We start from the raw sequence: 17,292 nt of genomic DNA on the forward strand, positions 1-17,292 counted from the left end.
CCATGTTCTATAAGCCCACCAAATTTCGTGCGTCTAGGTGACACACAAAGGCGGGGCTGATGTTTTGAAATTTTCTAGGGGGCGCTATTTAGCCATTTGGCCACGCCCATTTCCAATGACTTTAAAATATCAAATTTTTCGCCAGTCCTGATGTGCATGCCAAAATTTACGCGTTTTGGGGCATGTTGAAGCCTCCAAAAATGCGATCCTTTTGAGAGAAAAAGAATGAAAGAAAAAGAATAATAATTAAAGCCGCAAGCGGCGATGGCGGCCCTCGCTGCCCATGCCACCGCGGGGCCTGAGGCACGCTGTGGCGCGGAGCAGAAATGGAGAAAAAACCTGGAAGGAGGCCAAAAATGCAATGTTTCGTTCATCCACCAGGGGGCAGTCACCGCATGTGGTCTGGTGCGTTCAGGGGCCGCCCCTCATCACTCGTGTGAAGTTTGGAGTGAATCGGACAAAGCATGAGGGAGTTATGAGCTGTTAAAGGTTCGTCCACTAGGGGGCAGTAATGGGATGCGTGCAGGTGTGTTCAGGGTCAGCCCCTCATCACACATGTGAAGTTTGGAGTGAATCGGACAAAGCATGAGGGAGTTATGAGCTGTTAAAGGTTCGTCCACTAGGGGGCAGTAATGGGATGCGTGCAGGTGTGTTCAGGGTCAGCCCCTCATCACACATGTGAAGTTTCGTGGAAATCGGACAAAGCATGAGGGAGTTATGAGCAGTTAAAGGTCCGTCCACTAGGGGGCAGTAATGGGATGCGTGCAGGTGTGTTCAGGGTCAGCCCCTCATCACACATGTGAAGTTTCGTGGAAATCGGACAATGTTGATGCAAAAAATGGCACTTCCGGTTTCCACTAGGGGGCCACATGAGCGACACCCCTATCAGATGGAAGAGGTCTCCACCCTGGACCTGTGTATCAATTTTCATGATGATACGAGTTCATTAAAGCCATCAAAAAGCCAAACGTATTTTCATGGCGAGGAATTGATGGTAGCCACGCCCCCACAGGGACGCCATTACTCGTAGCTTCACAGTCTTCATAATGTAGCTTCACCAACTGGTTCTGCATGTTTTAGAAGTGGAATGAAGTTGATGGGGTCAACTATGTATTTTTAATGAATTTTAGTTCACTTCCTGTTACCACCGGGGGGCGCTATGAGTTACGTGGGAAGTTAATATATCGGGACGTTCAGGGCGAAGCCATCATCATGTCCAGCAAGTTTGAAGTTGATTGGATGAAGTATGTGGGCGTGAGAGCCAATCGTATTACATGGCGAGCACGCCAAAGTTAATTGAGCGCTGGAAGCCACGCCCTTTGACCTACGGACTCACGGAGCACAAGATAAGCTCAGCTAGGTCTGACGATGTTGTGTACCTAATTTCAACTTGATCGGGCGGACGCTGTGGGAGGAGTTAGTTTTAGGCGGGAAAAATCAAAACCAAAATGGCCGACTTCCTGTTGACATTTCACCATGACATTAAGAGGCTTTTTTGTATATCTGGGTATGGTACATATGTGTACCGAATTTTGTTGGTCTACGCCAAAGTAAGCAAAATTGTCTATGGGACTTTTTAAAATTTGTAGGGGGCGCTATTTCGCCATGTCGCGTCGGACATGTGCGACCGCCACATATATCGAATTTCGGATCAGGCCGGACGTCCGGGCAAAAGTTCACGCATTTTCGAAGTCGGGAAAGGGGCCAAATTGGGGCATTTAGGTGACGGAATAATAAGAATAATAATAAAAAACAACGCGATTTCAATAGTCCCTCCGGCGAGTGCTACTCGCCGCTCGGGCCTAATAAACAGAGCAATTACAATAGGGCTTTCGCTGGGCGACTTGCAGTCGCCGCTCGGGCCCTAATAAACACTTGCATTTCAAGATAGCGTTTTTTCCGCCAGGTCACTTGAGTACTTGATTACTTGCTTGCTTACTTGTTGTTACTCGTCGGCTGGCACGTTGACTAATGTGCATGTCGAATTACAATAGGGTCCTCCCTGTGACGTTGTCACTGGCTCGGGCCCTAATAATCATAATATAGAGTTTATTTGTAAAGCACTTTTCAACACAAAGTTACAAAGTGTATCTATAATAAAACATCTATGAACTCGTTCAACAAGCATTAGTACATCACAATAAGTAAATGTTCATCTTAATAGTTTTTTAATCATTTACTGACACTTTATCAATGATTTTATGAACGACCGTCATCTCTTAAATAACTGGTTTGTAATTGATATAGCCTAATGCCTAATTCATAAAGGCTGAATTCATCATTTCATTAAGTGTGACAATTACAGGGATGCAAACAGCGCGCCGAAAAGCGAAACTCGCTTTTTTCATGACCAATTAGGTGACTTGTGTGAATCATTCAGATCCGAAGAGATTTTGTTTTGAGGGGGGGGGGGTCTCAGCGTCTCAGCTGGGGTCAGTAAAATGTTTTTCTAACAGGCTGACAGTGACAATCACGTGAAAGGCGAACTCATTCATGGTTTCTGATCATACTGATAACTGCCGACCTCCAATGTTGACGCGCGACGTGCGCGCTCGTTACCCAAAGCGGCGCGTATCCGCGTGCAGTCGGTACGTACATTACTGTGTCAGGCAGGTGTCTCCCACGGAGCTCTGCCCCATTTCAGAGGCGAAGGAGAGACGTCGCCTCCGCGATGTAGAATGTGTTCAATTAAAGTGAAACTAACACATTATATAGGCTATGTCCATTACACAGTTTTAGGCCTTAAAATGTCTTGAATTTGTTGAATTATTGTGTTCAAGTCTTAAATAATTTTAGACAGGTCTTAAATTTTCTTATGCCCACCATGGGCGAGCATTTCACTCGCATTTGCCCCTAAAAAAAAAAGACATGTGTGAACCGGGAAAATCACAAAAAAGAAAGAGCACAACCTGCGATTGGTCCAAAACTACAAATCCCACAATTCTCTGGCCTCAACAATAACAGTAGTTAGTGTAAGTAAGGGAGAGTGGAGCTGTAGGTGAAAAGAGGAAACAACGCACGTCTGGTCCTGTTCTATGTTGTTCGTTCACACCGTCACCGTTTATTCGTTACGTCCGCGGTGTAAAAGGCCGTGACGCAAAGACGCGATTAGGCGCGAGACGCGGTATACGCGACTTTTTTTTTTTGCGACGCAATACACGCGATTCTTTTATGGCGACGGGACCCTCGCGTCTTCGTTTATTTCATCGTGTTTGGTGGGAAGACCCACAGGGGCTTCCCACACAAACACGAGGAACGCTTTTTTTTCGCGCGAGCTTTTACGCGCAACCAAACGCGAGATACGCGAGAAATGCGATTTATCGCTCGTTTTCACTCGTTTCAAAAAAAATTCACGAGCCCGCCAACAACTTTTTTTTTTTTTTCAAAGGAGGTTCAACTGGACTTAGTTATTTGTCTAGGAAGACGTTTCACCTTCATCCATGAGGCTTCATCAGTTCATGTAGCATCTGACCAGGCTGGGACTGGACCAACTATCTGGTGTGGAGACTCAGTATAAGTCCAGTTGCTTTCGATTTAACCTCCTTTGAAATACTATGACCTGGACAAATGAGAATATGCACAGGCCTACAACAACATTTCTGCTCTCACCAACCATGGTTGAGGTCACAACGCTGCTGTAGCTGCTCTGCAAGTCCGAGACACTGAGGCCAAACGCCGCCGTCGCTTCTGATCCATGACGGCGAGTTCCGGGCTGATGAGCTACAGAGACTTTAGAGTCAAACAGGAGCAGTGCGTCGCTGTGTCGGACTGTTTGTTTGGATTTAATGAAGAAGCTGCACAGAGTCAGGTGAGCAGAAGCTGCCCCCCCCCCCCTCTCACCGTGGAGCCGCTGCTGTCTCACAGCCGCCACCGACCCCTAGAATAAAACACCACCGACCCCTAGAATAAAACACCACTAAGCCGTGGACGGTCGCTGTGTGGATAAAATGCTGACGACCAAAACAGCCGCCACCAGGTCACTGACTGGAGAGTTTTAAAGTCGGCACATGAACGCAGCTCAGACCGGCCGGTGCCTCAGCGCGGTGATCAGCAGGACGCTATACCCAGTACCGGCCAGCTCAGTACAGAGGGGGGGGACGATAACGTGACGCACAGTATACTGTTATGAGACACATTATGCATCCCAACTGTCTTTTTTTTTTAGAGGATTTTTTTTTTACCAAGAATGCGCCCAAAAAAAATCATGATCCAGGGGCCAAAATTCGAAACAAATATATATTTTTTAAATCATAGGCTAATTCTCATTATTCTCCTGATGTCGGTTTAATGTAAACAGATTGCGCTGATACGCGAGAGTAATGTGACAGCGGGGCAGTGCTGCAGCTGCTGTGCTGTGATGGACCTGATCAGACTGGTGGTGGTCCACAGTCAATCAGTCCCAGATCCTCCACCGTCACCAGATCCCCCGAAAGCCCCCGCAAATAATACATCGACAAGAAGTTAAGTGGCAAGTTGCACCTTTTCGTCGGTTTATTATTTGCGGATTATTTTTTTTATAGCCTATATAACGTCACTGCAACATGCGGCTCTCAGTGCTTGTCGGTGTTGTGTCTATAAATTGTGAAATAACTTTTCCTCGATAGAAATATGAGACTTGGTCGATAGGTTTCATTCATCCATGTTTTGGCAGACGATACAAATAACCAATGATAATGAGATTTCCACCGCGCCGAACCAATCATGTGGCTGGAATAGAGCCAGTCAACAGTAACATGTGCATTTGTTTGGGTTGCTGCAGATGTGCACATCAGCTGACACCGCCGGTAAAAGAGAGAGAGAGAATGAGTGTTGTCTCGAAAAAAAACAGTGAAGGAGAAGTTGGACAAGTGACTGAAAAGACGCGTGGTGCGCAATGGGGACACCAGGCAGCTGGAGCGGACCGTGGTCACGGTGCGGCCGCTCTGCTGCTGCTCACCTCAGTGTGTGCGATAACTCATTCATGGTTGTCTCTGATTATACTGGTAACAGCCTTCCTATTCACCTCCAATGTAGACGCGACGTGCGCGCTCGTTACCCAAAGCGGCGCGTATCCGCGTGCATTCGGTGCGACGGCGCTGCCGTTTTCCCCCCGTGCATGTCCGTTGCTGTGTCAGGCAGGTGTCTCCCACTGAGCTCTGCCCCGTTTCAGAGGTGAAGGAGAGACGTCGCCTCCGCGATGTAGAATGTGTTCAATTAAAGTGAAACTAACACATTATATAGACCTATATGTCCATTACACACTGAATGGGATGCTAAATCCCATGTCTTTATTTCTTCAGTTTATTTTAATAGTATATGACTAACATTCAGTGAAGACCTAAAAATCAGTATCTCCAAAATTGAAATATTGCAATGGTTTTTATTTTTTTAAAGCATTTTTAATCTAGAAATGTTGGCCTTCTGAAAACTGTCCATCTATATGCACTCAATACTTCCCACTGAGCATTAGACGTCTATTAGACGTCTAGTCTAAGTTTAGACCAACATTCGCCCGTCTATAATCGGTCTATATTTTAGCCCAAATCTAGACGATAGAATTTAATCCATTAATCATTAAATATTAAATAAAAAAACAACTGTAAATTGTATAAATGATGGCCAAATGTTGGATTAATACATTTTTAACAGTCATTTATCAATGTACAGTGTAGTTTAGATTTAGACTCGATTTAGACGTCTAAATCAGGACCTCATATCAACGTCTATTTATAGACCAAATCTAGATGATTGCACTAAATGATGAATACCGTCCAAAAAGTAACTGTAAATTGTATTAATGATGACCAAATGTTGGATTAAAACATTTATAACAGTCATTGATCAAAGTGCAGTGTAGTTTAGACTTAGACTCGATTTAGACGTCTAAATCAAGACCTCATTTAAACGTCTATTTTTAGACCAAATCTAGACGATTGAATTGTATAATGAATACTGACCAAAGAAAACAACTGTAAATTGTATAAATGATGGCCAAATGCTGGATTAAAACATTTTTAACAGTCATTGATCAATGTACAGTGTAGTTTAGATTTAGACTCGATTTAGACGTCTAAATCAAGACCTCATATCAACGTCTATTTTTAGACCAAATCTAGATGATTGCACTAAATGATGAATACCGTCCAAAAAGTAACTGTAACTTGTATAAATGGTGGCCAAATGTTGGATTAAAACATTTACAGCAGTCATTGATCAATGTACAGTGTAGTTTAGATTTAGACTCGATTTAGACATCTAAATCAAGACCTCATATCAACGTCTATTTTTAGACCAAATCTAGACGATTGAATTAAATACATTAAATAATGAATACTGACCAAAGAAATAGCCTAACTGTAAGTTGCACAATGGTGTCCAGATATTGTACTAAAATCATCTGAATGACCATTGATCAATATACAGTGAAGTTTAGATTTAGCCTTGATTTAGACGTTTAATCAGCATCTAGATTTAGACCAGGTTTAAACTATTAAGTGATCTTTATTTTTTTAATGTTGTTTATGTTATGTTTACATCTTATGCTTTCTTTTTTAAGCATAAGATTATGCCAACCATGTTTAGAAATATTTAGATATCACTATTAACCTATAGGCCTAATTAAGGCAGTTTGCAATTAAGTTTATTGAGCATTAATGCAAATAATTCCTTTGAAAAAATAATTATTGGTGAACAGTAAAATAAAATGGCAATTTGCACGGCGATCGGGGACAGTAGCCAATATGGATATGGAGATACTGTCAGCAGATCCCTCTATGATCCCTCCCCTCCCCACTAGGAGGCAGCAACACGCTGGAAGTTGTCTTGTGGACCGGAAATCAGTTTCGGGAAGTTCAAAAACGACTTCTGGCCGTCTATGCTTCTGGCACTACACCACATCCATGCACAACACCGGTCGAGAGCGGAGAAGAGTGTGCGAAAAGAAGAAGAGCTTCCTATAGGTGAGTGGTCAAGGTTACGTTATTGAAATGCTGCTTTTTCCTGCAATGTTTGTTCATTTAATTGTCATCAATCCGTTTGCAAAATGCCGACGATATGCTTGATATGCTAGCTATGGCTTGCCTGCCCTGCTAGCTCGCTAGCTATGGCTTGCCTGCTAGTACAAGCATCATTGCAAAAACGATTTGTTTGTTTGTGAAATATGGCATGCTCAGCCAAAAGTAAGGTTTAAATGAGACTTTACACAGTAGCACATACAATAGCAGATTTTCTTGAGTCATATGATGCATAATACTTACTACCTGAAAATATAAGCCCAAAATTGATTAAAATATAGCTAGCAGCACTATTTCCAGTGTCTATTTGATTTCATAAACTCCCAGTTACAGACTTGTAAGGGTCACATTTTCCTTACCTAAAGGAACAGTCCCTGAATTCAACTTTGAAAAGCGTTTCCTTAAGTAATTCCATGTTTTTCACAATGTTGATAATTTGTAATATCATACAGATTGCAAAACTGTCTCATATTGGAGGAAAGGATTTGAAGACCTGCACGAACAAAATCATGGACAGGTATGATTACACATAGAAGTTTAATATCTGTAGAACAGACAACATAGGCTAATAGTGGGTGGTTACAAGTTACAAGTTATATAAGTTTACTGTTAACAATTGTCTTCATTTTTTATCTGTTGCAGACTCTTCATGAACAGCATCATGACACAATTTAATATGTTGGAGGTGGGAAGCAAAAGAAGAGGGCCTTCACACAGACTGCCTTCTACTCTGTGGTCACAGGTAAATAGAAAACTGTCTGCTAGTTATTTGGAAATTGCTTCATGTTAAACATGTGTGACTGACATGACATTAACAAACAACAATTTGTCTGGACTGTACTAGGTAATCTCTGTAATACTGACAATTATGAAACTTAATTGGTGTTGTTTCATGAAAGGGAACCATAATACAGTTATAGTCAGGCTTTATTTATTAATTTATTAATCTTCACAGACTTACTGCGCAGTGCAAGTTTTGTCCAGCGCAGTGCAGCACGCGCTTGGTTTGCAGTTTGGTAGACAGAGGTGTGCAGAGATGGGTGTGGCGGCGCAGCAGGGGGAGGAGTCACATTCAGCTTGGCGCAGTGACAGTTTCGTGCCAAAGAGCAACGCCGACGGTGCGCTGAATGCTTGCCAACTAAAATCAGGTCTACTCTCAGCGCAAGGTAGTGCAGTGGTAGTTTGGCTGACAGGCGCAGAGTGCACACGTCACCAAGACCTCACAGGCAGGTTTCTACAGATTCAGGCACATTTTAATGCAATTGCAATTGTCACTATTCAATGCAATCATCTTAATCAGCACATACATCTATATCTATATAGATTGTCCCGTCACATCTGATGTCAGATCAAAGGCAGTTGGCATGTGTAATGGAACTCAACCTGCCTGATTTAACACAGATTAAAACGTGATGCAAAATAACAAGTTAACATCTCTCTCAGCCAACCACAAACAGCATCAGAGAGTGAATATATATTCGGCATTGCTCATCTCCGGAAAAAAAGAGAGAGAGACGCTCTGCGATGCGTCCTTTACGCACAGCTACTTCTGGTTTCATCCCCATTACTATTTTTTTTATGTTGATGTGATCTGTGCACAGTGGTTACAGGGGTTTAAAGGAGCATTATCGCAAATACAGCAGTAATAGCATAAAATAAGCTGAAATATGCAAAAGATTGGTCGGGGGAGCCATAAATAAATTTACAAAGAAAATAGCAAACAGTATAGTGTCCGTGGGGCAAATGCAGAATTTGTCTATGTTATGATCCAAGCCGGCCCGGCGCTTGCTGCGTTTAATTGCACTCGGAACGCGGAAAACCAAACTCCGAATCGCAAAAATTCGATAGAAAATTGTAATGTAGCAGTGTTAGGCTGCTTACAGTCACTGAATCGCTCGGTAGAACACTTCTCTCCACGTCCCGTGTCTTTCTTCAGCTGTCCTCTCAGCGTTATTAACGTGTTGACACAAAAATGATTTTAACGGCACATTAACGCGGGCCACTCTGTAGTTTTGGAAAACAGAGAGGCTGCTCCTCTCCAGACATGTGTATGCGTCTGTGTGTGTGAGTTACTACAGTTACGGCAACGCTCCCGTCCCCCGGATATTTCTGCAGTTGGATTTACATGATCTGGTCTGAGACATGAAACTCATGGACTGAGGAGTCGTCCACAGCGGTCTGCACGTACTCCGTCGTGCATTTGTAGGAGGAAGTTGTAGCTGTTGTTGTGGTTGTGCGCGACGTAGAGCTGCCGTGTCGACTAGGGAGTTTTTTTTTTCCTTTCCCCAATCGCACGGTGAGGGGGGGGGGGGGGGGGCATATTTTTTCTCCTCATGTCCTACACTAGAGAACTTGTTCTTCTTATCACCAAACGAGGCTGCTCTCTCTCTGACAACTGATTGCACTTGTTTATATCTGATATGCTCCGCCACTGGCTCCATCTAGTCCCGTCCATGTCGAAATGACAAAATTGCAGTGCGCATCACTCGTGGCGCATTTAAAGGTGAGGAGAGGAGCTCATTTGATTGGTGAAGAACGGACTCGCACCCTCTCCTTTGCCATTTGCGCCGGTAGGAGTAGAGGGACGGGAGGAGTGCCTGTGCCGAGCTGCGCCGTGCACCGAACTTGTAAAGTGCTCCTAGACACACCCCGTTGGCGCGACTGCGCCTGGTTTATGAAACTAGAGCCCCAAGTCTCAAATGGGTGGTGACCAATGCCCATTGAGTCAAGTCCTTTGAAACCATGTACCTTTTGTTATTGGATAGTATCTCTGTGACATCACGTAAAACAATGGGCAACCACACTTGCAATTTCTCTTCATTTATTTTATTGCTTTGTTTGCAGAAGCTGTACGAAAGTCCTTTAAGGATGCCACAGATGACCTCATTGCCTCAGCAACGGGGCTACATTTTAAGCAGGCCCCAGCTCGCAGCGGTGGAGGGAGCTACAAGAGTGTGTAGTTGTTTGTCTTTTTGTTCACAGTTGAAGGGTGTTCTTTTCAAATGTCTAATGTTTTTAACCCTCCTGTTCTGTTCTGACTCAAATTGACCCAATCTGTTCACTTCCTCCATCCTTGGTTCTTTCCTTCCTTCCCTTCATCCTTCCTTCTTCCTTCTTCTTGATCCACTTGTTCCCTCCCTCCATGTTTTGTATTTTCTGTTTTGTAAAGGAATTAAAAATATTTATATTGCACTTTCATATGTTTGTGACGGTTGGAATTTGTTTTAAAAATGTAGGTTGATCGAGATTACAGTAGGATAGTTTGGTTAATGTTCCCATCAAGAGATATATTTATATCCAGTGGTAAAATAAGCATGACATTAGTGTTACTGAAACCTATTTAAAAGACCAAAAAAACACATAATGTGAATAGATTGTCATAACATACTGCAACTACATCAAGGTAAGGATCACAGGTTAAATTTGGTCATGATGCATTTTGACAACTTTAATGTCCTTTTTAATATAGGGTTCTTGTTAATAATTTGATAGATTGTAATTACATGACTTAAATATCTAGATTTATTAGAATATCCATAATAGTATGTTTAATTGATGTCTAGATTTTGTAATGGGCTTTAAATATGGTATAAAAGTAAACGTCTAAAATTAGTCTATAAATAGACGTTCATTAGCAGTTATTTAAACGTCTAAGGTTAGACAAGACGTATACATTTGGTATAAAAATAGACGTCTGGCAAACGTCTAAATTTAGACGTCTATAAATAGACGTCTATTAGCGGTTATTTAAACGTCTATGATTAGACCAGATGTCTAGACGTAGTCGTCTTTTAGACGTCTATTAGACGGCTAGTATAAACTTAGACGTCTAAAAAACTTTCACTTTTATACCAGTGGTAGACCGATTTTAGCCTAGACGTCTAGGGACCATTTAGACGTCTATTAGACGTCTTTTAGACCGGAAAATGCTCGGTGGGTTGGTTGGGGTTGAACTACTGGAAATAGACTTTTCTGTGATATTGTTAATGGTGAGGCCCCCCCCCCCCCGCCAGACAATTCCTCTCTTTTTTGGTCCTGACCCGTTTGCATCCCTGCAATTAAGTAATTAATCACATTATAGACGAGTTTATTAATCCAGAGTTAAACGATTATAACTGCATTTAGTATTAATTCAACTCTAATTAGAAACAATGAAGGAAGAATGCTTTATAAATGATTGATTGAGCATTTTACAATGTTAACAAATGTTGAATAGTGTTATCAAATGGCTTTACATTAATGATACTGTCATTACTGCTTTTGCTGCTGCTTCTCCTGTTTCCTTTCCAATCAGCTGGTAACGACCGATCAATAACTGTTGCATTAGAATCAGTTAATCATAAATCTAGTTAATATATAACATTGTTGTATTTCAGCGCCGTTTATCTCTAATTTCGTCCTCCTCTCCGTGCCCTTCAGGTTCCAGCAGCAGCTCTGTTTGGACCACGGCGCCGTTCAGCGCCCGATCACCGGCCCGGCCTTTTCCACCCTGAGGGACGCCGTGAGACGCCTGCTGCCGTACCACAGCTGCGCCGGACACCCGCCGACGCAGAGCGACTTCAGTCTGGGTCAGTGAGTCAGCGTCAGTGTTACACCGCATTAAGATGCTGAAGGACAAACTTCAGTTAAAAAGGCCATGATGCAATTTACTGACATATGATGGACGGGGTTATGTTTGTAAGGAGAAGTGATGACAAAGTAGGTGAATATTTGGTATTTTTTTGGCTATTTATAATGTTTATATGGACACTGGATGTGCTGTTTTCTATGTAAAGGCCCTGGTGTTAAACAGACTTATAAGTCAAGTCAAGCACATTTAAAAACAACAAATTGTGACCAAAGTGCTTTACAATTATGTACAACACAAGAACAACAACGTCAAAAGAATATAAAAAGAGAGAGACAGAGAGAAAAAACATTTAAAAACAGTAGGTATAATAAAATAAAAATCAGAGGATGATCGAGTATTTGTACTATGCCAAATCAAATGCTATGGAAAAGAGATGGATTTTTAGCTGTGTATTAATGGAGGGTGAAGAACGAACTGTTAATGGCAAATTATTCCACAGTTTAACATAAATACTTGAGATAAACGGCACTTTTGGTGAGAGTAGAGACTTATTTTGTCCAGTTTTGTGACCTGTTTCCACCTTTCCAGCGGTAAAATGCTCAAAACAAACCTAGAGTTTTGCAACTTTCGCCAAAATGTCGCCCCAATACTGCAGAAACTTTTGTCCACTTAAACTCATTACAAATTATGAACTCCATCACTGTAAAATGATCTATTATCTCCTCCTACAATTTTTGCTCAATTGACACCAAACTTGCTGGAGAGCATCTCCAGACTGTCCTCCACAAACGATCCACACAGATTTTTGATTTATCGAAAATTGAGCCTACAGTGCATGAAAACGTTTGACTGTAAACTGTACTGTAAACATATACCATCCAATCCAAAAAAATCGAGAATATTTTGGAGTCGTGGTCGATGAAGTTTGGCAAATATCATAATTTTATCTCAAAAACTGAATTTTCTAGAACATTTTGAATTCTGCTCTCATGGGAACAACTGCAGTCAATGTAAGAGTGGCATTTTTAAACATCAGATTTTCTCTTATGAAGCAAAACACTTATCGTTAAAAACAAATCACCAACATTTCCATGCTGTCAAGATGCAATTTATGTATTATCAGATTTGAGTTTAGATAACACAACTCGATTCAAACTGCTGCCCGGCCAAAACAAACCTGTAAACGATATGCAATGAACGTGGTTACAGACGTTGTTTATGCAAAGGTCACTTCTATAACTATAATCTCTCCCTCTCTCCACAGTGGACCAGGAGTTTGACACAGTGTCTGGTTTCCTGCTGAAACGCACCAAGGACATGGTCAACAAATACAGGCAGCTACTGGTCAGAGAAGCCCAGGTGAGACTCTCTGCAGCCGGATTTATGAGCTTTTTTACCGCGTGTGTCCGGTTACGACTCCCCAGTCAGAGCTAAACCTGGATATTAATTAACCTTTCAGCTTTAGAAATCACCACCACCACCACCACCACCACATAACCGCAGTAAACTTCAGCTGCTAATGAGACCAGGCGGCTCTTTGTTTGTTTAACACGTGTAAAATGAGCAGCGAGGATGTGATACAGATGTGATACAGGAGAGATGCAGCACTGTGGTCTGGTGGTTTTGATGAAAAACAGCAGGATCAAACAGCAGGAGCCTAAATGAGTCAGGTTGAGAAGGTTTAAATTAAAGTGACGCCTAGTAACAAGAAGTAACAGCGGGTTAGACGTTAGGAAGACATCACATCTAAGTCTTTATCTCCAAAGTAATCTCCTCATATTTGGACTTTAAGTGGCCTCTGCATGAGTAAAAAAAATGGTTTCATACTAATTCACAGCTTGTCGACACATTTTAAACTCATACTTCTTGTTGTTTTTCTTTATTTAAAAAAAAAATTTGACTGAAATTTAAAGGGACGCCTAAATGAAATAAAATAGACCTTTATCGGACCTTTAATGCAAAATAAGTTTAGTAGCTTCAGCATTTAAAGGGATACGCCAACATTTTTTTTCATGTCTTGCCTCACTCCCGAGTCCATGACCAGCAGATAGACACCATCCTTTCGACTGTGCGTGCAGTAACAAGGGAGATAGAGCCGTATCACCTGTAATTAGCTTAGCTCAAACGCTGGAAGTGTATTCATTAGATTCACATGACGTCACTGTGTTTCTGCGCCGCCATATTTGTGTCCGAATCAGGGCAATCTGGGCACAGATCACAGCGTCACGTTACCAAAACAAGTGGAGTAGTAGGAGGAAATCAGCAAGAGACCGAAAATTGACGTTATATGAAAGATGCCAGGATTATATTGTGCTGTTGACTGTGATAACAGTCGCCAAAATAACCCCGGACTGCAGTTTTATCCATCCCAAAAGACGTAAAGTTATAGACGGAATAAATGCGGTTGACTGCAGGCAGTCTATCAGTGGCAGCGTGGGCTGTGAGCCTGTGACAAGTCTCACAAAAAGAGGGGGTTCACTTTTTTAATAACATGGATATATTGAATTCTGCACTTTGATTACTTTCTTATTAATTACTCACTGATTCTGCATTTAGGGTCTTTTATTTCTGTCAGACCGTTGCTAAGTAAAACGGGCCGTTGCTAGGCCGCTCTGATCAGCGGAGCAGGGCAGAAGAACTATCAAGGATTTTTACCTTGTGTTTCATTTTTACCAGCTTCAGACTAATTGTGATGTTAGAAAAATGACTTGTAGCTTGTTAGAGGGAGAGTGGAGGCTCTCTGCCTCCCTCACCGCTGCTGGAACCAAACCTGCGATCAGAGCGGACAGAGCGGACGGGCCAGCGCAGTGTCACAGCTGTGACCAGCTGTGTCTGTGCCACCGCGAGTCCGTGACACAAACGTGTCCCGTAACCGTCATCTCTTATGACAGACAGGACGACACAAATGCGCACATCGTAACATTTACATGATAATTCATCAATCTACTGATTGATTATCAAAAGCTCGTTGAAAACAACTACACACGAGTCGACAGGAGGAGGGTGAGGAGCAAACAGCGGAGAAGTGACCGGATAAGGACTTTGATCAACATTACGTCTCAAATTAATTAATTAATTAATTCATAAACTGTGTAATAAGTGGGATAATTTAGAGTTTGTCTGTTGTTATAGAGATATAAACCCAGACAGGATGTATGAAACCCTGTCATTTTGTCAAGAAACTGTCATTTCCATCCTGCGGTTTGCATGCTGTCATATGAGGAGACCTGTCAAATCAGACACAAATATGGCGGCGGTCCCTTCGACGTGACGTCACTGCAACCCATGAATAGGTAGTGTTAGCCTGCCTCCTACCTGAGCCGAAATCAGCAGTCAGAAGCTGATTTCATTTTAGCTCTAAACTCTGTAAATATATCACTTTAACAACATTTCAAACATTTTTAGGCGAGAAAGTAGCCGTTTAGATCAGCAGTGTGTCGTTAATTTGTCTAAATACCAGCTGTTTACAATTTTCTTCGGACAAATTCTGCGCTACTCAAGCTAGCCGTTGTGACCAACGCACTTCCGGTTACTTTCACAAAATAAAACACCCGTTGCCCTTTACATACAGAAAACCATGATGATAGAATTTGTGCCTTTACTTTGAAATAGGAAGCTAACCTACCCTCGATGTAGCTAGCTTGAACCAAAATAAACCATCTTTGTGTAACGGATGTGCACTCACTCCACCCATAAAAGACGTGCTAACCGATTTGCCAAGTGGTTGTCAACCTCTTGGCGAAGAGGTTAGCATCGTCGCCTCCGGTGCGGGAGGTCGTGGGATCAAACCCCACCTAGGGCAGGCCGTGAGAAACACAACGCAGAGGGCCAGATATGACATCGGCTACATTTGCTTGAACCCTCCGTTTTGACCGATCTCGTCCCGTTACCGGCAAGATGCCTTACCGGAGAGTTCTATCAGCTCTGAGACGAAGATCGGCCTGCCAGGTTTCCGTTTAGAGTTGCTGAAGAGTTTCTCTGATGACTTTAGGTGGAGGCAGGCTAACACTACCGATACACTTCCAGTGTTTGAGCTAAGCTAATTACGGGCGATACGGCTCTATCTCCCTCGTTACTGCACGCAGTCGAAAGGCTGGTGTCTTTCTATCTGCTGGTCATGGACTCAGGAGTGAGGCAAGACAAGTAAAAAAAAATGTTGGTGTATCCCTTTAACACAAACACATCACAATAACAGAATAAAGTCAAATAAAGTTCAAATGGTGCAAAGGATTGCCGTCACAATGTTGAACTGGTTTCCACAGCAGGAGAGTCCGTCGGCGGAGATGGTGATGCTGGAGCGTCTCTTCCTTCAGGCCGAGCGATACGCTTTAGCGGAGGACAGGCGGAGAGCCCGCAGAGACCCAGGTCAGTGTCCCGCCAGGAGATAATAACCATCATCACCACCTACTTCATTTCATCTGTGTGTGTAAGTGTGTGAGTGTGTGTGTGTGTTTTGCTGAGAAAGATGTTATTTCAAATCCCAGGACTGAGACAGAGAAAAACCTGGACGGGGGTAAATGAGGAAAGTGAATTAGTGACACAGTTTCTCCTTTTTTTTTCTCTTCTTTTTTCTTTTTTCTCACAAACTAATTTAGCGACGCCTCAGAGCGCGACACTTAACCTCCATATTTGCTTCAGAGCAGCTCCCAGGTGTGAATGTGTAATTAAGCTGTGTAAATGTGGAGCGAGGGCGTGCTGAGAAAGACTCAGCGTGGCGACGGAAAAATTACATGTGAGAGGTTAAGAGCAAATTAAAGCAGGGTTGTTTTGTTAATTAAAAAGTTGGAGAGGAGGTGAAGGGAGGTGGAGGGGGGGAGGAAGCTCTTGAAAACTGTTAAATGTCAGAGCGAGTCCATGTCCGACCCCGGGAGTTATGAATGAGTAATAATCCACAGACACATTACAGAGAGTCTCTCCAGTGATATTCGACGCTCTCTAAAAATAAAACCCTTCATTTTTATTAATGATGTTTTACTCACAGAGACAGAAGCATCGCTGTGTTTGTAACATATTCACACATTAATGTTGTTTATGAAAATAAAAGCATGTGGTTCATTGTTGGAGAAAAACAGCAGGATCAAACAGCAGGAGCCTAAACGAGTCAGTAAATAAAAGTGAAGCCTTGTACGGGACGTAACAGTGGGTTCAACGATAGGAAAACATCACTTTATCTGCAAAGTAATCCCCTAAAATTTGACTTAAAAAATGTTTTCATACTATTTTACAGCTTCACACACATGATCCATCACTGTAGACTCATTATAAACTCATGCAAATGGTTTGCTGGGTAACCCTTTAATTTAAAGGCAGCTAATTATGTGATCATGTCTAGAAATAGCCAAGAAAAAACGGTCGGTTTCATAGTAATGTCATGTTTTTCATAAAGGCAAAAGATTACGCATGCTTTTCATGCTTTGAATTTTTTGGGAAAGGCCCGAATTTTTCTCCACCAAGTCTTCTTGCAATTGACCGTTATTTCTTGGCTGTATTTCTTTACATTACTTGAAATAGACCATAATTTCTAAGCCATTTCTAGACATTATGATGCAATTAAATGCTATTTCTTGACATTATCACCGAATTAGCATCCTGTACATTAAAGGGTCACATAGTTCAATCACAAATCACAAAAATGTGATCATATGGTGATGATACTGTGAATTTATCAATGTATCCGAGCAAAGGTTTCACAATAAAAGCATTTTTAAAGTAACAAATAACACAGGAGCA

General features: G+C 42.2%; 1 protein-coding gene across 1 annotated transcript in view; it reads left to right on the forward strand.

Moving 5' to 3' along the window:
• LOC311005928 (BRD4-interacting chromatin-remodeling complex-associated protein) overlaps nucleotides 1-17,292 on the forward strand; it is a gene marked incomplete at both ends in the record, with an annotated part of 42,644 nt that overhangs the window by 22,758 nt on the left and 2,594 nt on the right. The window contains 3 exons of the mRNA XM_083998535.1: nucleotides 11,412-11,560; nucleotides 12,827-12,921; nucleotides 15,825-15,927. Of these exons, the coding sequence (XP_083854661.1) occupies nucleotides 11,412-11,560; nucleotides 12,827-12,921; nucleotides 15,825-15,927 (347 nt within the window). The remainder of the gene's footprint in view (nucleotides 1-11,411; nucleotides 11,561-12,826; nucleotides 12,922-15,824; nucleotides 15,928-17,292) is intronic.

The sequence above is a fragment of the Trachurus trachurus genome (assembly GCF_905171665.1).
Source record: "Trachurus trachurus genome assembly, chromosome: 22".
Lineage (NCBI taxonomy): Eukaryota > Metazoa > Chordata > Actinopteri > Carangiformes > Carangidae > Trachurus > Trachurus trachurus.